Consider the following 24950-nt stretch of genomic DNA (forward strand, 5'->3'; position numbering starts at 1 on the left):
GAATCTGACTGAACATCTCTGGAGAGATCTGAAAATGGCTGTGCACGGATGCTCCCCATCCAATCTGATGGAGCTTGAGAGGTACTGTAAAGAGGAATGGGCAAAACTGCCCAAATATGGGTGCGCCAAGCTTGTGGCATTATATTCAAGAAGACTTGAGGCTGTAAATGCTGCCAAAAGGTGCATCAACAAAGTATTGAGCAAAGGGTGTGAATACTTATTATTCACATTATTAGTTTATTTTTAATAAATTTGCACAAATCTAAAAAAAACCCAACATTTTTCATATTGTCATTATGGGTGTTGTGTGTAGAAACAGAGAGAGAGAGAAAAAAAAAGAATTTCATCCATTTTGGAATAAGGCTGCAACATAAAACATGAAAAAAGTAAAGCTCTGTGAGTACTTTCCGGATGCACGGTATGAGCAATTTCAAACTTTAAATTCATCAAATGTGCACTTTCATATTGAATGGGAAAGTGTGTCCACATTTGAATAGCACTTGGTGACAATTATTTCTGCCTTAACTTAAAAATATAAAATCTTTTCCAAGAAAAAAAGTACAGTTGAATGAGAACATCACAAATTTCTAATAGTTTACAAACTGGTTTGGGCAGTATGCACCAGGCAGTTTTTTTTTTTTTTTTTGCGGTTCGGATTTCCTTAATTGCATTTGTTCTTTTGCACATCTCTTCCCTCTGTGTGGTGTGATATCTCCAGCAGTACTGGGATCACAAAGCTGAGACAATTAAAGTGTAGTTCAGGGACCCAGTCCCATCGAAACTTCCTCAGCTAGGAGCCTGAGCACCAGGCCTGTTTTTTGGCCTTCACTGTATAGCATTATTTCATCTTCTGCTTCTTAAAATCAGCAAGGCTATATGCTGCAGCAAATCAACTATGTCCTTTGCAGATGTGATCCTCTTGTCAAGGCACAATCAACTTAATGTGCAACAGGTGGAATTTAAGCAAGCAGCTGCATTGGTTAAAAAAAAAAAAAAAAAGTATTTCAGAAATTATAACCATTTGTTTTAGAAGTCAAACAAGAACTGACATCAGACAACTTTTAATCAACCAATATAAACCCATTTATTGAACATCTTCAAAGTATTTACTCGCATTCCTCATCATTTTGTTTCTCAACATCCTGACAAGTGCTAAAGGTGAACGCAGAGTGAGAACAGGGCTTTTTAATTTAGTTTTTTCTCAAAGCAGCTGTGATTTTAGTGGATTTCACTGTTGGCCATGGTTTGGGCTTTGCACACTCCCTTGCCGGTGACTTCAAAAGCGGCTCCCTTGTATGTTGCAACACATTGACTATCTGTGAGCAAGTCTGGCTTTATCTGCTCCCACACTTTCTTTTTTGGGTTTAGCTCTTTGTCCGGTTCACCTGCAAGCAAAAGACAGTTGGACACATGAGAATCTCCTCGGACTTGACAGATGTTTGATATCTGCATCCAGTGCCGATACAAAAGAAGCCTTTTTAGTGTTGCCTTATGTTCACATAACCTCCAAAAATACAATTTAAAACTAGTATGATACACAGAGAAAACTACACTTTATCCATTTTGTTCATATTTTAAACAGATACTAGCTGGACAATATACTTGTACTAAGGTCTTAATAGCCAAACGTACTCATGATATATCGGGTACAAGTATCCATCAAATGCCACCATGGAGCTTGGAAGGGCTTCTTTGTAGCCTGTGCTGAATTTCTGTAAAAAGTTGATCAGGCCACTTTGAGGGACATTCTGAAAATTCCCCGCTAAGTTGCTGGACATCATAGCCGGACATCATAGCCATCATATCATTCTTTATGCAGGTACAAAAGTACTGTGAGTGCTGTACAGAGTGGTGGCAGAGTTTGCGACTTCTTCCCAGTGAGTTCTGGGGCTTGTCAGGAATGTGCTCTGTTCAGTACTAGCATGGACAGGGTGTTGGGTATGGCTGTTTTATAACATTATTATAATAATATTTATAACAGACAGGTCCTGAGAAAGGCTAATGCTATTCTGGATTGTCCTAATCACCCACTGAAAAAAAAGAGTTTGAGCTTCTGCCCTCAGGCCGTCGTTTTAGGGCTCCTATGAGTAGGACTAAAAGATTTCAGGTCTCGTTTATCCCCAGTGCAATTTCATTTCTTAATGGCAATTAGCTTTGATGCTTTTGTTTATTTTGCACTACTATTGCTTATTTGCACACCCACATATTGCACTTTTGCAATACTTTGTTTTGGCATGGATTCTGGATTAAATATCTGACAATGTATGGGTACTGTTTTCATTATGTTTGATTCTAGACTTTTAATTAGGTCTTATTTTCACCTTTAATATTGTGATATTATTGTCTTTGTGTACCTTGTCTTTTGTGTGCTCCTGCTGCAACACGAATTTCCCTTTACGGGACAATAAAGAAATTCTGATTCTGTGTTGTCCCGTGACTTTCTAGACACTGCGTGAGCTTTGAATGAAGATTTTGTGACTATCCTGGATCAAGACTAAGGGTCCCTTCACACATAGTACAAATAAGTACAACTCACGGCGACTCACGGCGAAACAGTGTCTTTCGAGCAGGAACACAGTGCGAGCAGCTGCACCACATCACGCCGTTGATGTGGAGAACAATAAAATAACTAGAAGCACTCAGAGTGCAATGGGGTCACTGACGCCATAACATATACATGCCGTGAAATCATTGAACCTAAAAAAGTCTAACGATGTTTGCTCAGTAGTAAAAATAGTTTCATCTGCTGTGACTGGATAGCATGTATCCTTAGCGCTTGGCATCACAGTTTATTGCAACTTGCACCTTTCCCAGAAGCTATTGTCATCTGAGCAAAATTCAATAAATGTTAAAAAATATGAATTTTTTAACATTTATGAAACACTTCTCTAAACAAGGCCATAGGGTCACTGACCCTAAAGAGATTCCCTCCTTGGCACAGTGATCTATTTCTTCTTGTCTCTTTCTCTAAAATTGTATATAATAATCATTAGATTATTAATAAATAAACAAAAATAAATTTAAGAATTACAACAATTTGAAAATAAATGCACCCGAACGTGATGACAGCTGCAACTGCTTAATGCTAACATTTAATTAGAGCTATTTAGTCACTAGCCTATAGCAGTCGGCCTCTCGGTAGGAGGGGTCTGGTTAGTTTAAAAACTCCAGCTTTTCTTGGCTTCTGGTTTATTCTTCTCTACAAGAGTCAAGACAGAAGTCAGACTACCAGAGCAAGAATTTTAGCTGAGGAAGCTTCTGTGATTTGAAGCGAAACGTCCCCACGTCAAGCAACCCAGTCCAGTCGAAGATTCAAGCTTCTCTACTAACTTTTAACATTGAAAATGCCACACATGCTAACGTGTTAGCATCGTGATCCAAATCACCACTAAAATTTAATGACTTGTTCCTCTTGTCATTTCTAACCACTCCACAAAATTTCATCAAAATCCGTTCAAAACTTTTTGAGTTATCCTGCTGACAGACAGACAAACAAACGCGACCGAAAACATAACCTCCTTGGCGGAGGTAAAAAACAGCTGTATAATTAGTGAATATCACTGGGTTGATATAAATAGTACATAAAAGGGGACGCAATACAGAACCCCACGGATAAATAACCCTGGCAACAAAAAAAAAAAACAAAACCCACAAACAAAAAAAGCCACTCATGGGATTCAAACCCATAAGCGCTGATTACCAAATGGAAATGTTACCACTGCGCTACCATCGCTTGCCTGTAATCAGTGCGGGAAAAATGCCTGAAATCACAAAGACATGGAGGTGGTGCTGTGTCCAGCCTCTGCAGCCCGGCGCAAAGACGAAAGATGTTTTATATATTTCCACGTGAGGACAACAGGCAGAGACAAGTGCCTCATGGAGGAATGCTGTCAGTTCATGTCCTTCCAAACACAGAATGTGTTCTCAAGCTGGGATGTCCAGGAGCAGAGATCTTTACAGCTGCGGCTGTGAGAGGACACACCAACCCTGTCCGTTCAGCGCTCAGACCAACGTGTCAGTCTGTGTTATGTGGCCACTAATTTTTGTTATTTGTTATGTAATTGCGTATGTAGGTATTGTCATACTTATTTATATAACTGTCCTGGCGGTGGTTTCTGTGTTTTTAATGTGTCCACTGAGCTGTCATACAGCTTTCAGTGTGCTGTGATCAGCTGACAGGACCCTCCCTGGCCCCCATGTGATCAGATCTGTACATGCATATGATATGATAGTGTGAATGGCCACACATTTTCTAAGTGGCAAACGAGCAGTGTTAGATGTTCGTGTGTGTCAAATGGAATTTGGCTGACACCTGCCACAAGAGGGTTTGATGGGCTCGCACAGCACACACTCTGTCTTTCAGCTGTTGGTGTGCGCAAACAGTTGTCACAACAGAAGTACGAGGCATTAGAAGCAGCTACAATTTTACACATTTTGCATGCGATTCCTGCTACATGTGCACTTCATGCGCAACTGGACCAAATTCGCACTATGTGTGAAGGGGCCCTAAGATCCAGGCTTAGAGCAAGAGATCTGTGAGCAAGCTCACAAAATGATCTCTCAGTTGGAACTGAACCATCTGATATTAAGTTGCACTGACAAGGGGCAGGATCGCTTTCTAATTACTGATAGATTTTAGCTGGTGTCTTGGATTTCCATGCCTTTTTGCACCACCATTTCTTCAGCTGTTCAATACTTTTTACCCTGTGTCATTTCAGATTATTACACATAATTTATGGACATTTATTGTTTGAATTTTCTGGTGACAATTTAATGTCAATAGAAATATACTGACAGAGAAAAACAGTGATGTGTTTGATGTGTTTTACCCACTGTATGCACTCAGCAGCAGGTTTTTGCCAGTTTACAGACAAAAAGCTGCATTTGAGTGGTGTTTGGTAGTCTGAAAGAATGACGTGGTTTCCTCACTCAAGCAACACACACACACACACACACACACACACATTTCTGCAAAACAAGGCGCTGCGCTTACTGGGTTGGTCTTATCTCTGCTAGTCCTGGACTACTGGCCAATCAGAAGCCCAGAATGAACTCTTGGACCCTCACAGCAAAATAAAAGACAAAGGACAAAATGTGTAGGCAGAGGGAAAGCTCTCTGCCTAATCTCCAATCAAAGTTTTGAACACGCACAGAACTTTGACAATCTTGGTGGACATCAGCTGACAAGGAACACATTTTGCAGATGGGAAAAATGACTTTTCTCAGACAAAAACAAATATAAATGTATAGAATCAGTTACTCATTCATTCCTTGATTCATTACAATGTGACTGGGGCTGAACAAATCACAGTTGATCCATAAGGGACGGGGACATGCCATGGTTTGGCATGCATATGAACTGCGGATGAACTGTAAACTTTATGCGACAGTATGAAACAGATTTAGTGGTTAAGAAATGTAGTATTACTGGTCACTTTTGATAGATTCAGGTCCATCAGCATAACTGTCACCTGCTGCAAAACCACTGCCAATTAACCGAAATCTAATTATGCTGACCAATAAAAATGGATGTCTTATTGTGCAAAGGAAAATGCTACACTTGTCCCTGTATCAATAACTGTAATTGCGGCAAGACTCTTGACCTAAACTCATATCTGTGGATCTGAAGGGAATTAACATGTCTAAATCTAACTGCTTGCACAACCTGGACTCCCAATGGATGGTTTTTTCTGGTTGCCAAACAGGACTCAGGGCAAATCCATAAGACGCTGGATGTGGCAATACTTGGAATGAGCGCATGATCCCAACCTGACCTACATCAGATCAAACTTATGTTTACTTTGTTCATATTAATTGTGGACAGGCAGATTCATCACAATCTGATTTGCCATTGTTCTACCTCCTCTACACTAAAAATACAAAACATTCATTCCGAACTTCTTAGAATCCATATACGAATACAGAGAAAATAATTAAAGTAGGATTTGAGTTTATGATGTCCTTCTTATGAGTTTCTTAGTATTTGTACAATTACACAGCTGGTACTGGAGGACTTCTTCACAAGACAACCGTCTTAGAGCACAAGTACACAAACGTGTTTTATTTCCCAAAGCTGCAATTTATCCCAGTTTACAAGTTGAGTGGCAACAATCAGTTCTGATCAGAAGCATAAGAGGTTTTGATGAGCAACCAACCAGCCCAGATCACACTTACACTTGAGCAGAAATCCTGGGCCCCATTATTTGAGGAAATGTGAACAATTACAACAGCACAGTCACAACAGCATCAGATTGGTTACAATTTAATCTACAGTATGGGTGGTTGCAGAAGTGTTAAAAGAAACTGGATTGGGGAGGGGGCTTTTCCCCCTCATTTTCCATGGGAAATACACACGGCGTGCACCATACCATAGAGAAAATAGTTCAACACCATTGTCGATGTTTATATTCTCAACTCCCCAGCTCAAGGCTCTTTTCAAGATACCTTACACTAAAAAGATAGCTTTGGCCACATGCTTTCCTCATGAGTCAAACATTTTTATGAAAAGCTTTGGCATGAAGGCTTCAGAAAAACAACTCACATTTTTGACATTCTTACAAAAGAATACATGAATAAAATGAAATGTGATCCTGCAAGTGCGTTTTTAGGATAAGCACACAAAGTAGAGGACTGGTTCTAACCAAGATGTTATGCATTTATGAGCCAAGTGAATGATAAATTCATATTACAGAAAAAAAAAGCATGAACAGTGATTGATGTGAATAAGTTTTTATTTCTTTGTTTTTGGAAACCAAGTTGTGGTGGTGACTGCAAAGTAATCTGAGAAAATTACCTGGGAAGCCCTGGAAGGTAATCCTGTCTCCAGGTACTGCTCCAGCTGGTGGGTCAAGGATTTCAGCTTTGTCTGGTGAACTGGCACACATGACCATAGCCTGAGACATCACTCCTCTCATTTTTACTGGTTTCAGGTTACAAAGTAGAACTGCCATGCGATTTTGCATCTGCAAAAGGACAGAACATTTCAAAAACATTTACAGTCCACATAATTCATTGGAGAGGGATGTAAAGTGTATGCCTCATTTAAATATTAATAATAACTAAAACGCCACATTCCTCCACCAGCACTTGAAGTGCTCTAATCTGGCGCAATTGTTTTTTAAATTGAGAGAAAAAAAAGAGCCACCCCTATAGCTTGATCCATTTCAAAATGTCTTTATGCATCTCTTAATATTAGTGAATTTTCCCACAACTCTCTTTAACATTGCAAGATATGGCATTTGTCAACATTTTTGCTAATGTCAATCCACAAATTCTAGACATCTAGATCTGCACCAACACTACTGCTCTACATATGCCTATTTTTTCCTCCCAAAAGACTTGTGTATTAGCTCAATGATGAATAATACCTGGTGTCTCCGACCAAACGGTGTCTCTGACCAAACAGTCCCCTCTAAAAATTGGTCCGCCTTCACTGCACATGCATCCGAGACTGACCGAGTCTCACTCTCTACACACAAAGCGATCAAGAATAATGTGATTATTAACCATCAGATGACAAAGTAAAGCCTCTTAAATCATTCTATGGTCAGTTTTAAGCAGAAACAAGCTGATAATCGGTGAATCGCTACCGATGCTCAGAAATGACGCATGCGCAGTGAAGGCAGGGAGGACCAATTTTTAGGGGGGGACCGTTCGGTCAGCAACACCGGTCTTACAGCATTAAAGAAAGTGAAAGAAAAACAAAATCCTGGTTCCATCCCCTTAATTGTAGCCACTCAAGTTCAATGGTTTGTTTCTTGGTGAATATGACATGCTCCCTCAAATTACCTCACATTACCTCTTTGGTGGCGGTAATCTAATAATATTAAACATCTTTAAATGGTGTAGATGGGTACATGACTGAGGACTTGCTAATCTTGTTCACCCACAGCTATTTCCAGTTTCCTAATTCACAATAAATGAATGAGTCCTTGGGTCTTTGGTTTTTGCATCCAATTTCATATCCCACTGCTAAAAAAGCAAACAGGAAAAGCACACTTTCATGTGTGCACTGCAGACTTCTGTGGTTTACCAAAATTTAAAAGGTGACCAGAGATATTTTCTGCCAAAAGCTCAAGAGAAGAGAAATCCAGCATTCCATAAAATTATGTTTACCAGGGATCTGCAAGTAATCATACCTTTCTTTGAAACCTCCTTTAAGGAAACACTACATACTGTAAATCTGAAGCCACTCATGGTAAGGGAGTGATTTAACACATAGTGTGGTATGATATGTCTTCCCGGAGGATTTGTTTGCTAAAATTGATTTTTTTTTTTTACTCCATTGGGTTGATTTGGGACCAGACTATCCAAAAATGACGGGGAGCAAATTTTCCCATCCCTTAACCCCCCTCTGGGGGCTTTTTGGTCCCGGGATACCCCTCGGACTGCCTCGGCACCAATCTTCGGAAATAATGATGGGATTTTCATGATTTTAAGGTCATTTTAGGGGTTTTGGGGGACACTGATTCCATTTATATTACTGTAGTAGTGACTGAAAGCAGTTTTAATGCATTTCGGTGAAAATTATCAATTTCGAGTGTCCCGTAACACCAAAATCCGAGGTCACTATCAGGTTAGAGAGAACCTAGTCATGCAGTACCACTTTTTAGGGGTTTTCAAGTATGACAAATCGTTTGGTGCAGTTGTTTTGATGATAAAACATTCCTGTTACCATGTTTATGAGCAGTTTGAGCAGTTCATCAATGACAGATTGCTGCCAAACTTAACTCTCTCCATTTGGGATCCAATGCAACACCTCAAGATAAAGATGTTTTCAAATTGGATGGACAAAACTAAAGTCTGTGTAGGTGACAAGGTCATCAAGCTGCGTGAGGAGCGTGAACTTCTAGGCAGATTTGTCATTATCCAAGCTAGCCGACCTGAGCTGGTACCAAAACTCCAGGAAACGATTTGCGAATACGAGATGTCTGTCGTGCCACGTTCTCTTTGTTCTGCTGACGGCTCTCTTTACATCCCAGCTGACAAGTCCAGCCTGATGCACGCCGCTGAAGGAGCTACTTCTGAAACCATGCATGAAACAGATCCAGTTTTATCAGCCAGTCAGACCGATACTCAGGCCTATGTTGCACCACCCAAAGTTCTCATTGTTGACACAATGGCCGTACTTCAGAGCATGAAGAAAATGCCAATGATGCTGAAGCTCAGCGACCTCCAAGAGGCATTCATCGAGAGTATTGAGGTCATGATGATCGGATACACTGAGGTACGAATGGTGTTTGATCGTTACCAGGAGCAGTCTCTAAAAAACAAGACACGTTAAAAGAGTTAAAAGAGTGACATCCACAGAATTTCGAATCCATGCAGAAATGAAACTAACGATGTCTCTCAAGGAGCTTCTGTCTTCCTCAAAGACCAAGGCCAGTCTTGCATATATGTTTGCTCAAGCCTTGTTGCAGTATTTCTTGAGTTGGAACACATTCAAGCTGGTTGTTGTGTATGATTCTAAGATCAAGAGCAACAACTTTGAGGAAAAACATTCGCATGAAGAGGCTGACACACTGATACCCCACCAAGTCCTTGCCTCTATAGCTGAGACTGACTGGCGGGATGTGTATGTTTGGTCACCAGATACTGATGTGTTGAAATGCTGCTCGATCTGGCTTCTTGTGGATACCTTGGAAGTCACACTCATCTCAAGTTTCTAACTGGAAAAGTCACAAAATACAGAGAAATAGATGTACTACAGCGAGTATGAGTGATCGGTCGTCAGACGTGCCAAGGTCTGATTGGACTCCACAACTTCTCTGGTGCTGATTGGGGAGGCACGTTTGTGGGCATCACAAAGAAAACTTGGGTCAGTGTGTACATGACGCCGACGACCCCATTGTTGACTGCTTCCGAGAGCTTGGCAAAGATGTTCTGCCAAATGAGTTGGTGAATGGTGATCTTCCAGAACTGGTCAAGGCTTTGGAAAGATTTGTATGCCAGGTATATTCCTCGTCAGGACCATTCACCCTACCAGTTCTCAGATGGCAATTGTTCTGCTCAAAAAACTTAGAAGGAGAGATGTTGCCCCCAACTCGCGCTGCACTGCTACCCCATATCCTGAGGTCAAACTATATGGCCATATGTGACAAGTCATACATAACCAACTGCCCAGATCTTCCTGCAATTGAAGATAATGGTTGGCAGTTGGACAAAGGTGTCTTCATGCCAGTGCAATGCCTCACAATGCCTGCCCCTTGTGCTGTGATCGCGCTCACCAAATGTGCATGCAAGGCAGGCTGAACGGGCAGGTATAGTTGCCGCAAAAACGGCCTTCCCTGTACACCGCTGTGCAAGTGTTTGCCACAGACTGTACAAATACCACAAAGGATGTACATGAGGATGAAGATGATGACTAGTGTGATGTACATTTAGACAATCAATATATTTGGACTTGTGTTATAACAATTTGTATTGATATTCTTGTGTATTACGTGCATTAAACACCTGAAATATTTAACTTTAAATATTTAAATATTTAACTGGACAAACTAAATAGAAGGATTATTGTCAATATAAGTGCTCATTCTTATAGCCAGTGTTCTTGTAACTCAAGAGGGCGTATACACAAACATTTCCAACTCAAAGAATGTGTCTTGGACTTTTCTTAGGATTTTCTTTTTACACCAATATAAACATTTAATGCACTCATGTTAACAAAAGGGTCCAAAACTCTGCACAGAACTGTTATAAAAATAATAATAATAATACAATGACACTATAATAAATGAGGACAATGGTCTTAGATCTGGAGATGCTGATTCTCATCCCAATCATTTCACACACTGCCTCAAATCTGCTCAGTGGGCATTGGCTGTCCCTGTCTGATGAAGCCAACAGAACCCCATCATCCACAAAAAGCAGTGACACAAATCTGACGCTACCAAACTAGACACCCTTTATTCCCTTGTTGAAATCCCATCAATGAACATCATGAACAGGACTGGTTACAAGGGGTAGTCTAATACCCACCGGGAACAGGTGGGTATTGGACTCATCATGTGTTGCAGCAGTTCTGGCAGGGTTCTCAGCAGGATTTTTTTCTCAGCATAATGGGATGGAAAAAGATCACCTCAAGAAGCCGGGTTCCTGGACTGCTTAGGCTTTGACCCCACTGAAGCTTTTGCTTTATGGGCTTATAAAAGGGCCTTCTTTGGTGGTTTTTTTAAACTTCAAAATGTAGAGTAATCAGAAATTAATCTTGAAGTTAAAAAAAAAAAAAACACTAACAAAGATTACAGCTTTAAATGCTGAATAAAGTCCGGCATCATACTCAAAGTGGACACTGCATCTACCAGCTGATTACACGTCTGCTTTCCACACTCCCTTTAAACACCTACAGCTCCTGGTGAGACGTTACATGACTTAGAGCTCCCATCAGTACAGATACAAGGTATAAGTTATGAGACGTTTTTGAACCCCAAAACCAACAAATTTACCTGTAATTGTACCGAACTCCATGCATTCATGTCAAATATCACATATTCATTCATTTGAAGCCATTCATGAATAACATAAATACTACCTGATCCACTGGTACTTGATTGACAAGTCCACTAACAACCGTCCTCGGAGAAGCCTCTCCCACATCGACTTGCTCCACGTAGAGAGTATCAGCGTCTGGATGCTTCTCAGCAGTGATTATACGGCCGACACGCAGGTCCAGACGAGACGCGTCCACACTGACAGCATCCTGAGTGGGGACTGCCTGCTTCTTTTCTCCTAAGGGCACCAGAAATTGAGCACACCATCAACATACAGTCAACTTTTTCTGGTTTCAATTCAGCCATTTCCTTCCTTTTCACTACTTGCTGTACATGAAAGCGGGGTGGGGGGAATTCATATAACCAGATGTGATGGGTGGCATGTGTTTGTAGCACATTAGCTATTCATCATGTAAGTAAACTTAGATGGAGAATCACCAGAGTTTTATATTACACCAAATGTGTATTCTATCAAGGATTTATAGAACGTATGTTTAAAAGGCGACAAAAATGTTTAAGCCAAATGTGCCCACTGTTTAAAAAAAAAAAAAAGACAAAAAAAAAAGGGCAGCTGTGTGCAATGAGGCTTTATTTGCTGGAAAGGGGGCATGGCCTCGGGGTGGCATGTGCTTTATTTTCATCTTTCCAGAGAGCTGAGGTAGACACAATACCTTGACTAAATGACAAAACCAATACCCATGTCTGGCTGACGACAAATCCTACATGATCGAGTGACAAAGTGCAACAACAGATGTACGCTCACAGAAGACAAATTACCTCTCACCACATCTGCCTGTTCGCACATATTCATTCTCAGCAGATTTTAATGACTGAACCATCACACTTTCCTTCATCATTCTTCTGAAGAATACAAATCCTAAACCCTGTCTTTGACATTTAACATTTGCAGTGACGGCACAGGGGCACAACATTATTGTGACGCAACTAAAGTTACAGAGAGGTTTACCAGGTGGTGAATGGGTAAAATGAAAACAGAAGCATTAAGAGGAAAAAAAGAAGAAGAAAAAAAGCAAAACCAATTTCACACACAATTAAATGGTTTATGAGCAGTGCAGGGAGAGTGGTGTGTTGATCCATCAAGTAGCCAGAAACTCAAGTCTGAACACATTTTCCAGGCTAAGAGGTGTGTGTACTTATTTTAAAAAGAAAGCAGAAATTTAATCTGCAGTTTGTTAAACTGCACAGAGTGCATGATTTGATTTTTTGTCTTTGGAAGAAAAACAAAACAACACAACAAAAACAAACACGAAAAAGAAGACATTTGCAGTATGTGACTGTGTAGTATTCCCAAATTGGGCACGGACCATATCTGAATTCTGCGACTGTGCACAACTTCCAGAAGTGCACAAAGCATTGGTCAGGAAGTAGAAGTATTGCATAAATTTCAAAACATTTAAAGCACTTCAGAAAATTTTAACCTTCACCCTTATCCATGTAAGATCAAGTAAACTTCATGACTGCTTGGCACCTGAGACATCAGGTTTAGACTGTTGAGCCAACACTAGAAGCATGCAAAAACCTTTTAGAAATGCAGTGGCATTCCAGAGTACAAAAAAAGTGCAAGTTTGTACCAATTTGCATACTGTGAGGAACATGTCCATCACTGAGTTAGATGTGTTACACATACTTGCACTTAGTTTTGTTGTTATTTTGTTCCTATTTTGGGGCCTGTATTTTTAATATGGTCTTTCTAGAGCAGGGGCCACCAACCCTGTTCCTGGACAGCACCTGCCCTGTGTGTTTTCCATGTCTACCTACTAAAGTGACACCTGATTTTTTAAAAGCGATGTTTTCCAGCTCTTGATTGGCTGAGCACACCTGATAGAGTTAACTGCCTGGGAGCGGAACAGGGAGAGTCTGAAAACATGCAGGGCAGGTGACATCCAGAAACAGGGTTGTGAACCCTGTTCTAGAGTTTGTGTGTTTGATTGTGCATAGGAGGAAAATGTCTATTTGTCAACACAGACATGCTGCAATTATTGAATTCTTGTATATTTTAGAGGTACTGTGGGTGGGTGGAGCTGCCTACTTGACACAGAATTACACACAGTAAAATACTGTTTGTATTTCTTAATTTCTGATGTAAATGATGTCTAAGGTATATTCACTGACTTGGAAATGTTCATGTATCCACCCCCTGACTTGTCTCAAGAAAACTGGCTGCAGAAGTGATGATTTAATCCTTATATTTAGAATGAATTGCCCCCATCCTCTTTCTGGAATGTCTTGCAGGTCTTAAATGCGGCAATGGATAGATATTAACAAAAGAAATGAAGGTGACCACACAAAACATAAATATCTTGGTTTTACATTTGCGGAGGAAAAAAATAAAAAATACAAGACAGCGCGTACCAGGCCAGGGTCAATTCTTGCTTGATTGTCCTTGTTGATATAACATGTTGTGCTTCTCCAATTTCATGAAAATTCAGTAAGGTAAAGATCATGACTAAAGATCTGACCACGGCCTGGACTAACCAAAGGCCATGTATGTATTGTGATTTTGCTTTAATTATGGCAGAGGTCCTTAATACGGCTTTCTGAGTGTGGAAAGACAGAAGACTCTGAGGATGCGTTGCATGCGGTGTCTTGTTGGAGTTTTCTCCAGGTGCATCTGTGTCTGCTTCGATTAAAAAAAAAAATAAAAATCTTTCTGCATCGGTACTCTGACTCCTGAATGCTCCTTCATCGACCATCTCATTTTATGCTGACGTTAACACAGAAATTCTACAATACTGTCAGCAATGAAATAGAAATGAAAGTAATTTTCAGGATCAATGCTTTTTTGGGGGGGGGGGGGGGGGGGGGGTTGCATAATGTATACAAGTTGATGCAGTAAGACAATACTGTTGCTGCTTTCCATCTGTTATCAACCAATAACAAAAACTGAGATGGAGGTCAAAAGACGTTTGAAACAGTGCCTTTTCTATCCAACTGTTGTTACAAGAAGCTGATTAACAAAAGATATTGTAAAAATAATGAAGTGTTGAGAGCTAAGCAATCACATTTAAACTTCTAATATAATCCTGCTAACAAAATGAAAATGTTGGTAGCAAAATGCTATTGCACATATTTAAAGAGGCTTGATTTCATCTTGAACTACTTTAGCAAACCACATGATCTGCCATTTTTTCCCTTCCGTTACCTTTTTTCTCTGGTTTCTTCTTTTTGCTTTCATCTTTAGGTGGGGTGCTCTGGACAGCAGCAGTGGAAGCAGAAGAGGATTGACCAGAGGGATGAGGAGGGATGGGCTGAGAACTGCATTCAACACCAGCCTCACCTGAAGGCATGGGGATGTCTCGCACTACAATATGACAGACAGAACGTCAGCGGGGACGAGGCATAAATCAAATGAGTTATTTACTTACAATGGGTAAATGAGCATTTACTTCCTAAAAATCTCTGATGACATATTCTTTGCATGTATCAATCTGAAAGGCTGTATTCCCACAAAAAAAGGCAAGTTCTCTACAACATAGAGGGACAGTATGACTTCTTGGTTGTTCCTTTTCATGTAACAGACCTGGTTGCATCAACACAGTTCAATGAGATATGACAGAGAGAGCTTTATTTATACGTGCAGTGGCAGGACTGCTACTAGGATGCAAACAGCTTTAATGAGAAAATGACACCCTGTCCAGGTTGACAGAAACAAGGGTTGTCTAGTGAAGAACAAAGTCCTCAATAATTCTTCAGAAAAATAACTAACCCACCATTTAAGGTGCCTGATGTTTGCTTTCTGCAAAGGTTATTGTCTGAGCCAGGCAAACAAACATTCGATTGCAGGCACACCAAGGTCACCATAACACTTTAATTCTATGTTAGGAGCAGAGACTGGGATCTTTCAGATTTAACTTGGAATTATGTGTATTAAGTTGTTAAACTGTGCATTTGATTTCTGATTTAAGAGTAGCATGACTGAGCTTTTCAGCTTCTTAAATGTGAATTTCTGGTTTATTTTACTAACTGGGTCACTCCTGTCTAGCAATAAACTAAATATCTTTGCGCTGTGAACAGAACAAGACACCTGACAGAATCATTTTGGGCTCTGGAAAATACTGAGCAATATTTTTCACTTTTTTTTTTTTTTTAACATTTGATGGGCCTAACACCTAATTGACTAAAGTACCAATTAACTTTGAAAATAATTACTAGTTGCTACTGTATTTCTCCCTCGAATCATGTTACACCTTTTCGTGCACGACGGGATCACATATGTTGTCTGCAATAAATTATTCCAAATGTTATGATTTGGAAAATATTTCTATATATGTAATTGTCAGGTTAGCATATCACTGTCCACATCTTCTGAGACAAGCAACAACGCATGTGTCTTACCAAAGTCAGATCAACTGCAGTATGGATGGGAACTATGAACTAGTTACAATTGAGAACAGTTTTTAAATTGTTTGATTCATCAGAACGGTATGCTGCAGATGTGTGTATGTGTGTGTGTATATACACACACACACACATATATACACACACACACCACATATATATATACACACACACACTCAACAAAAATATAAACGCAACACTTTTGGTTTTGCTCCCATTTTGTATGAGATGAACTCAAAGATCTAAAACTTTTTCCACATACACAATCTCACCATTTCCCTCAAATATTGTTAACAAACCAGTCTAAATCTGTGATAGTGAGCACTTCTCCTTTGCTGAGATAATCCATCCCACCTCACAGGTGTGCCATATCAAGATGCTGATTAGACACCATGATTAGTGCACAGGTGTGCCTTAGACACACACACACACACACACACACACACACACACACACACACACACACACACACACACACACACACACACACACACACACACACACACACACACACACACACACACACACACACACACACACACACACACACACACACACACACACACACTTCCTTAACCTCATGCTGATTAAAATTATTATTAAAGGTCTGGGTGGGCCCCAGATGATTTTCAGATTGCAAAGTCAGCCATGGGGGTTTTAAGTTTGGCAATGGCTGCCCTGCTTCACAATAAAAATATCATACTAGCAGCACTTGTACTCAATATACAGTATACAACTTCACTCACTTCTCTTTAACTGCTTACTCTAATTAAGGGTCATGGGGGGTTGGAGCCAGTAAGTCCATCAGACTTCCACAAAAACTTCCCAGTAGTCATAGGGTATGAGGCGGGGTACACCCTGGACAGGACGGCAGTCTATCGCAGGGCCACATATAGAAAACAAACATGCACACGCACACACCTACAGACAATTTTAAAGTTTCCACTGCACCTATCCTGCATGTCTTTGGATGTGAGAGGAAACCGGAGCACCCAGAGGGAACCCACAACAACACAGGGAGAACATGCAAACTCCACACAGAAAGGCCTCCGGGGGGGGGGGGGAATCGATCTCATGATCTCATAACCTTCTTGCTGTGAGGCAACAGTGCTAACCCTTAGCGCAACATGAAGTCTTAAATTCTGTTGGATCCACAGCAGCTCAATTTCTGAGATTGTAAACTTTAAAATTATGTATAGGCAAACTTGACATTAAGTCTGACTGCATCAAAGTTTTGTTTCCTCGTGACATTACTGATACATTCAATAGTTTATTTTTCTCATCTTGGTTACAATTAAGACAAGCAAACTAATTCCATTCAAAATAGTTCATTTAATAAGCTATTGCATGTTGTCATGAAGCCACTGAGCAAGCTGCCAAAATAAACATGACAATTAAATAAAACATGAGAAAGGACACAGTGTTTCGTGCATTTGAATGGATTACTGGGATGTTCCAACACAAACAAATAGACCTTTTTTTTTTTAAAGGAAAAGGTTATATTCCCAATATTTTCCAGTCGCCTTTGTCTTTTTCTGGAAAGCATTAAATATGTTAATGATCTGAGCTGTGCTTGTCCTTGCATGCCAATATATGTCAGAGACAATAGATAAGACAGACAGACAGACAGACAGACAGACAGACACACACACACACACACATGTCCCATTTATAGGTATTCTTGAAGCAACATGGCTGCTTACAATCTGGCTATAATTGGCTTAGGGGACAGCAAATAATGTTATCTTTGATAGTGCAAACCAAACAATGGTGTAATGAGCAACAACTGTCATCAAATGTTTCTAATTCAGTGAGCACTACTTGGTAACAACATCAATGTCTTTAAGAAAAGACAAACATACACTTGATCTTTGAGGGAAGGCTTTGGGGGGATCAATCTCAACATACCTCCCCGCCCCTTCTCCTTCTCCAGCAGCACTTTTTTCAGCTCCTCGATGTCACTCTTCAGTTTGGCATTCTCCACCATCAGCTTCTTTTCTTCTCTCACACTGGCCTGGACAACTATCGCAAGGAAAATTCATGTTACTGCCCAGCAGAATTAGATTTCATGGGACAGTTTAAGAGCTCAAGCGCAGATTTGTTGCTCATTACTTGTTCCAAGTCACCACCACAGAATTCTTCATGGCAAAAACAGAATAATAAAGGTGAATCCAGGATATTGCTTTTTAACAGGTCAGTAGAAATATGACAATAACTAAAACTAATACATTCATACTTGAAATTCATCAAACTGGAAATAATACAAATAATAATAAATAAATAAAAATCTATAGACAATTCTTGGCAGTGTTTAATTACAGTGACCCACTTCATCTATTTATGTTTACACACTGTGATGGAAATTATACCACATCTTACTGCACATACTGTGAACTTTGACATTTATGCAGATGCAATGGTAAATATAGTGGCCTTTTCACACTTTTTACTTATGTGAATAAAACAAGGCATATTATTAATAATAATCAACCAGGAGTCTCTTATTCATTCATTCTTGTGGTGATACTCCTACTCCTGCTGGCTTCTGTCACAGTTGCAGATTACATTCTGCTGTTTCCACCCATGATTTTATTTCCTTCACTTCTCTGGTGGCAGGGAGTCATCCTTCCCTTGTGATAAGCAATATGTGGTCACATGTGGCATATGTAAACATGCCAAAATGTAGATCCAGGGTTTTGTAAAAGGGGGGCACGGATTTGTGAAAGAGGTACGGATTGGGTGTGTGTGTGTGCGCCTTCACTGAAATGGCACCTAAAAATTTTATAATATGTCGTGCCATCAAGAGCATGAACAACACTGCACGCAATGCACATGTGTGGGCGGGCTTTCGTCAGTTCCAGCTAAAAGAGGCTCAGTGCATGACATTTTAAAATAAAAACAAAGAGAACAGGGTAATTAAATAAATACATACAACAATAACTACACACATAATTACATAAATAATCACATAAAGGAACAGAGAGTGAGACTTTTTGAGCTGAGTTTGTTTGGTAAGGTGGGCGTGTCCACGCCACCTGCTGCTGTTGGGATCTGTGGACATGCGAGTCACAGCTGGAGAATACATACCGTTCCATGAAGGATTTGACTTGACAACACTCCACGTGAGACACGTGGCTGGGCATGCTGTTCTCATGTGGAAATACATAAAAACACACGTTGCCTTTGCAATGGGCAGGAGCGACCACAACATCAGGCTGTCCCATGTGAAACAAACCGTCTGATCATGTGTACATTCAGCTGGCGTTCTGAATGTCACATCATCTACGTCACCTATGGACCGTGACGCAATGTTCTTCAGTGCGCCGCTCGCTGGACACGCACGGCTGGCTAGACACGCGGCACCAGAAAATGTGGACATGATAAGAGCGGACTGCTTCATTCATGGCATTTCATGACTTGACGTCTATGACCATGGGTCATATACAGAGGAACAGAAGGATCATACTTGTATTGTCCACTCGATAAGAGGGATTAAATATTAGAGATCACAGTGTTTTTTGGGGGGTGCCCCCCCGCACAGCACTGGCATGATGTGGTGTCACATGTTCCTGGTGCTCACACTGCGTTCGTGTGTGCACAAAGCCATCGCCGCTGTATCGCGCACGCCTGTCCGACCGGGTGTCCCTCCTGATGGCGGGTGTAATCTTTCACGGTTCCCCATTTCATTTCTTGTTCTCGGATTTCAGCCGGTTCCTGCTTCTTTTGCCCAACTTTGTGTTATGTGTGAAGGGGCCATTAACAGTGGACAGGGCACATCAACTAAGAACCATTACTCTATATGTATAAGCATCTTAGTGTTTGGGATACTCTTACTGGCTTTCTCCTTTAGCAACTGGATTTGCTGTTTGAGGTACTCAATAATCTGGTCAGCCTCGGCTGCTCGCTGCTCCAGCCTCATCAGTGGATTGTGACTCGACATCCTGAACAAGGAGCGGACAAGAAACCTAACAACACAAAGGCAAATCCATATTACAACACTACAAGATGTTCTGTGATGCAAGGTTTTAGGAGATTAAAGAACAATATGCTACATTTACATTGAAGCCACAGCATTAACATATGAAGTAGCCAAGATTGCAAAGAATTTTTTAGCTTTACAGACAAACATAGTCCATTTCCACATTTAATAACTGCTGCAAAACAGATTTTCCATTGTATTGTACAGTGACAAAGTTCTTTTCCATTCACATATGCTTTCATGTATCTTAAATACACATATTAGAACAGCCTGTGACAATTAGCACTCTTGCCTCATAGCAAGAAGCTCTTGGGTACAATTCCAACAATGCCAACATTCTTTTTTATGTAGAATTTGGATATTCTTTCTGTAAAAGTGTTGATTCCTCCCACCGTCAGACACACAAGTATGTGGACACTGACAATTTACCCTATGTACACCACCAGAATGGATTTCAGGTAAAGCAATTAGCCTATACAGTGTGCCAATAATACCAAAGATATTCGGTCGTCACCTTAGATCACGTGTTAGTCTAAAAAAAAAAAAATCTCACAACCATATAGTAAGACAGGTAGCACCAGGACCCTTAGGACTTGGACCTGCATTCTCCGGCAAAGATATCTGGATTTCCAAACACCTACATCCAGCAACCTCATGACTCTATAATCTCTTCCCCGGCCACTTTTGAGCTCAAAGGCGAGGACCCAGACACATGAATGTAAATGCAGAGATAAGTAAAAGCCTCTACAAATTTATCTAATTAAACCTTATGTACCAGCCTGGGCTTTGCATTCTCAGGGTGCAGGACTACATTGTGTCCCTAGGGTGAATAAAAAGTCTCCGGTCACAGAGCTTTCTCTTATCGTGCCCCTGTTCTGTGGAATGATCTCCCTGCATCAATAAAACAGTCACATTCTGTAGAGACTTTCAAGTCCAGACTTAAGATGCACTTATTTTCCCTTTCGTGTGGATAGCATACTGGCATAGTATGTTACTATGCTTTTTACTCTTTTAAATTAATTTTATTAGGAAACAGAGCGGGCTGTGGCCTCAGCTTAATCTAAATTCTGGGTCTTTTAGTGAAGCTTAGGGCTAATGGCCGACGATGACCTTAGTAGTTCTTCTGTTTTTCTTGTTGCTTAATGCTGACAAATGATATTGTATTTGTTGTCTTTCTGATGCCTAATTCTGTTTTTTTACCTCTCTGTTTGAGGTGCGGCTCCATCCAGAGATGGGTGTGGTGTCTGTTTTTGTAACCCTCGTGACCTGTGCACCGGCAACATTTCCTGTATATTTATTCATTTTGTGAATTGTGTCGGTAGCATGGCCCAAGCAGATGGTCACCACTTCGAGTCTGTTCTGCTTGAGGTTTATTCCTCAAATCAGAGGGTTTTTCCTGACCACTGTCACCTGTGTGCTTGCTCCAGGAGTTGGTAAGGTTAGACCTTACTTATGTGAACTGCCTTGATGCAACTTTGTTGTGATTTGGCGCTATGTAAATGAAAAATAAATTGAAATGACCACTTTCACCATATACAGACAGACACACTTTTGATGGCTGAGTCCAGGAAGTCATTAAAAGCCTGGATCATAGTCTTGATTAAGGACAATCGCAAACCCAGACACAGATTCCTCACTCAGATTCTCAAGTTCTGCAATCAGAGTAGCTATTGAATCCCCAAAGATCATTGCATCATCTGCAAAGTCAAGGAAAGTTGGATCATTTTTTAAGGGCACACCCGCCCCCCAAGCCTGGCTTTCAGCTGCTCTTTTTTGAGATTTCAGCAACAAAAACATGCATCTCCACCTCTCACAAAGTTTTTGTGGAAGTCTGACGGACTTCAGCCACAGGTGAATGTGTCATTCTATCTGCAACACGTGCCTGAGTGTGTGCACACAGCTGTTTGCCTCTCTGCCTGAGATGAATGTAACACAATGGTATACAGACTATAATACAGGAAATACAGCAGTGGACATGCCACAAGTTTTGAGCTACTAGAATTTGGAATTGCTGCAATGTGATGATTGGGTGATACCAGTGTCTCAGATGGAAGCAAAAACTGCTTATAATAGCAAGAGAACAGCATTTCCACCTGTCTGAAGTTCAGCCCAACAACAAAGATTCCCTACCCACAGCCATTATATGCTCCAATACCAATATCTAAATTGCTATGGAGCACAGCATCTGTATGTGCAAAGAGGTGTTGACTATGACCCTTTGGCATGATGCCCCAAAACTGACATATTACTATAAATGTCCACAAGAACACTGCGATATTCATTAAAATGGGAAAAGACACCACAGGTTCTTGGAAGGTCACAAAGCACTGCCTCAAACTACCCTTGATTTCTTCCAAGTTAAACTTTGTCAAATTAAATAATTACGGGTATATTCTCCAGTGAAATCTTTGTTGTCTTCCATTGGAACAAGTGGTGAAATTACATCCAAACAGTTCAGCCTTTAAGACATGGTTAGTATTAACATTATATTTGCTGGGATTTTAGGATTAAGTTCAAAAAGGATCAGCCAGACTTATGCCACTCAACCAAAATAGATCTGGAAACCAGCTTGGGTTTAGTAAAATCACACTGAGCTCGGAAAATTGCTTTTTTAAGGAAAAAGAAGGATTTTTACAAGTCGGAGGAATGAAGAAGAAAACTTCTTACCCATAGTGTAGGGAGGTGCTGGAAAACAACAGCTGGCCCAAGATGAAGCAGAATGTTGGTGGATGAGGAAATTAGAAACACAATAGAGCTGGAGTTGATAAAATCAAGGATCAAAGGACTGTTTTTTTCAGACACTGAATTGATTTAAACAGGACCATTGGTGAAGTAATAACCAGAGCCACAAAAAAGGCTGATTTCATTTGGATAACCTCTTAAAATGGGTCCAGGGGCTGAGGAATGGTCCACAACATAAAGACATGAAGAGGTCACTTCAACTTTTAACTGAAGACAGAAAAGCTCAATGTGTTAATGTTAAACTAACATAGGTTTTCACTTAAGAAGGGAAGATTTAAAAATGACTCATCTTTCACAAAACAGAGCCTTTTGCTTCATCTATTTATGTATCCCATAACTAAAATAAGAGGAGTTACAAAATGGATGGAGAGGTTGGAGTTAAGCTGACAGAAGGCATCAGAGTACATCCACACCTGTCTCCTAAAAATAGGCAAAATAGGTTTTTATTGCCAAATAACACAATGTCTTAATCATCTTTCAAATCAAAATACCAGTGCCCATATTGCACAGCCATTTTGAGACTATGCAGGTGACCGAATTAAAAATTTCAAAGCTTTATGGTTAACCAGTTTTCTTCTGGACTGTGGTGGTCTGAACTAGCCTAACTGCAGGATACAAGTGTTTCCCCATTTTCATGCTTCATTCACACAGTAAAACTACTGGTTTATACTTTTCTACGGATCTCCAAACTGGACTACTTAAATTTAAGTCACTGATTAGACTTCAATTCCATCACAAAATGATCAGAGGGTAGTCCATCACCCCGTTGTTTGTATGTGCAATAATTCACAAAAACAATCAAATTTTGACTAAATTTTGTGGAGTGACGATTTTTGGCATCAGAGACGAGTTTGAGACAGACATGGATCTGACTATGATGAAACCACAAAGATTAACACATATTGTGCACAAAGACATGCAAACTCTCAAACAAATAAAAAAACAACAACTAATTTTTTACATGCTGCCAGCAACAATTTTTAATGTTGCATGGTGTCAAAATGTCAACAGATCATTTCTCTGTGTGGCTGCATCGTGACAGCAGCATGCAGGAACCAAATGGAGATAAGCAACTTTAACTGTGATATTTTGATGTGGCTACACTTTAGGCTAAAGCTAAATTACAATGCAGATTGTTTTTGTTTTTGCAAATTGATCAGAACAGAGGATGAATAGTCACAGTGGATAAATCATCACAGTTCTCTGCGCTGAATAGAGGCAGGGCAGCAGAATTTCTGTGCTCGAATAATGATTGCAGTGCTCAGTCAATTTATACATGGGTGAGATCAATAAATTGCTCAACCTTTGATTTGATCATCCCTCTATCCATTTTCTATACCCACTGACTTCAATTAAGGGTCATGGGGGGCTGGAGCCTATCCCAGCAATCATAGGTCATGAGACAGGGTACACCCTGGACAGGATGCCAGTCTGTCGCAGGGCCTTGGTTTGAGTGTTCCACCCCTAATAACCACTACTCTAATTAATACTTGCTAGCTCATCAGAAGTGTTTTAAATGTTCTATGAGCTGACTGATGGCTTAATATTAATTGGTTCAGATAAACTTCTGTGTTCTCCCCAGACAATGGAATAAAGGCGCCATGTCATTATACTGCCATCCAGTGCCACTATATACTGTATTCTGCATTTTGTGTTTCGTCTTGGCGGTGACCACAGCATGCAGGGCGGTGCGACTGCTGGTCCGATAGGGGAGGAGGGACGCCAGTGCAGAGGCTGCTAGAGCTGAGCCTCTGGCAGACTGTGAGAAACAGTCTGCTTGATGCTGAGCTTGGTGTACACTTTTAAGTGTTGTCATCGATATAACTGTGAAAAATCTAAGAAATACATCTGTCTGATTAGACAGATCAGCCTGAAAAACAGCTGAGGGGTCTGCGTTTATGGTGCACAAGTGCAGTGTGCTGCTCCGTTACAGAACAGACTCGCACACATCAAGACAGACTCTCAAAGTAAAATAAAAATGTAACAGGATAAGCTCCACTGAGAAGAACAAAACACAAAATAATAAAATAATGATCAGGGCACTCACCCACTTGTACACTGTTTTCCAAGATTAAATATGTAAAGCCCACTCCATCAAAGATGCCGACATGCATGGATCACACGCAATTGCCAGCTGGTGTTGCACAGCTCCTCAGAAGGTTTTCTCGCAATTCTGTCACGTCAGATAAAGTCCATTATCTCCTGAAAATAACATATTCTGACTTGTTTCCATTACAAGAAGGGAGAATAAAATAGCATCCAGTGACACAAACAGCAGTGTCACCACACGTTAAGATTTGAAAAAGTTAAGAGTTTTGCGGTGAAGTGTGTCACCTCCTGTCTGTACATCTGAACCTTCACTTTCAAATGAAAGCTCA

The 24950-nt window shown here is 40.4% G+C and overlaps 1 protein-coding gene across 2 annotated transcripts in view; it reads right to left on the minus strand.

Moving 5' to 3' along the window:
• Nucleotides 1–1059: 1059 nt before the first annotated feature.
• The window catches only part of aimp1a (aminoacyl tRNA synthetase complex interacting multifunctional protein 1a), a 29966-nt gene continuing 6075 nt past the window's right edge, over nucleotides 1060–24950 (minus strand). The window contains exons 2-8 of one of the 2 annotated variants that reach the window (XM_034188460.1): nucleotides 22498–22585; nucleotides 19686–19816; nucleotides 17760–17873; nucleotides 14656–14814; nucleotides 11534–11730; nucleotides 6794–6962; nucleotides 1060–1385 (exon numbers count right to left, since the gene is read on the minus strand). In XM_034188460.1, the coding sequence (XP_034044351.1) occupies nucleotides 1219–1385; nucleotides 6794–6962; nucleotides 11534–11730; nucleotides 14656–14814; nucleotides 17760–17873; nucleotides 19686–19791 (912 nt within the window). In that variant the 5' untranslated portion in view covers nucleotides 19792–19816; nucleotides 22498–22585 and the 3' untranslated portion in view covers nucleotides 1060–1218. The remainder of the gene's footprint in view (nucleotides 1386–6793; nucleotides 6963–11533; nucleotides 11731–14655; nucleotides 14815–17759; nucleotides 17874–19685; nucleotides 19817–22497; nucleotides 22586–24950) is intronic. The other variant, XM_034188459.1, reaches the window with a different exon arrangement.

This window comes from Thalassophryne amazonica, chromosome 15 (genome assembly GCF_902500255.1).
Source record: "Thalassophryne amazonica chromosome 15, fThaAma1.1, whole genome shotgun sequence".
Classification (NCBI taxonomy): Eukaryota; Metazoa; Chordata; class Actinopteri; order Batrachoidiformes; family Batrachoididae; genus Thalassophryne; species Thalassophryne amazonica.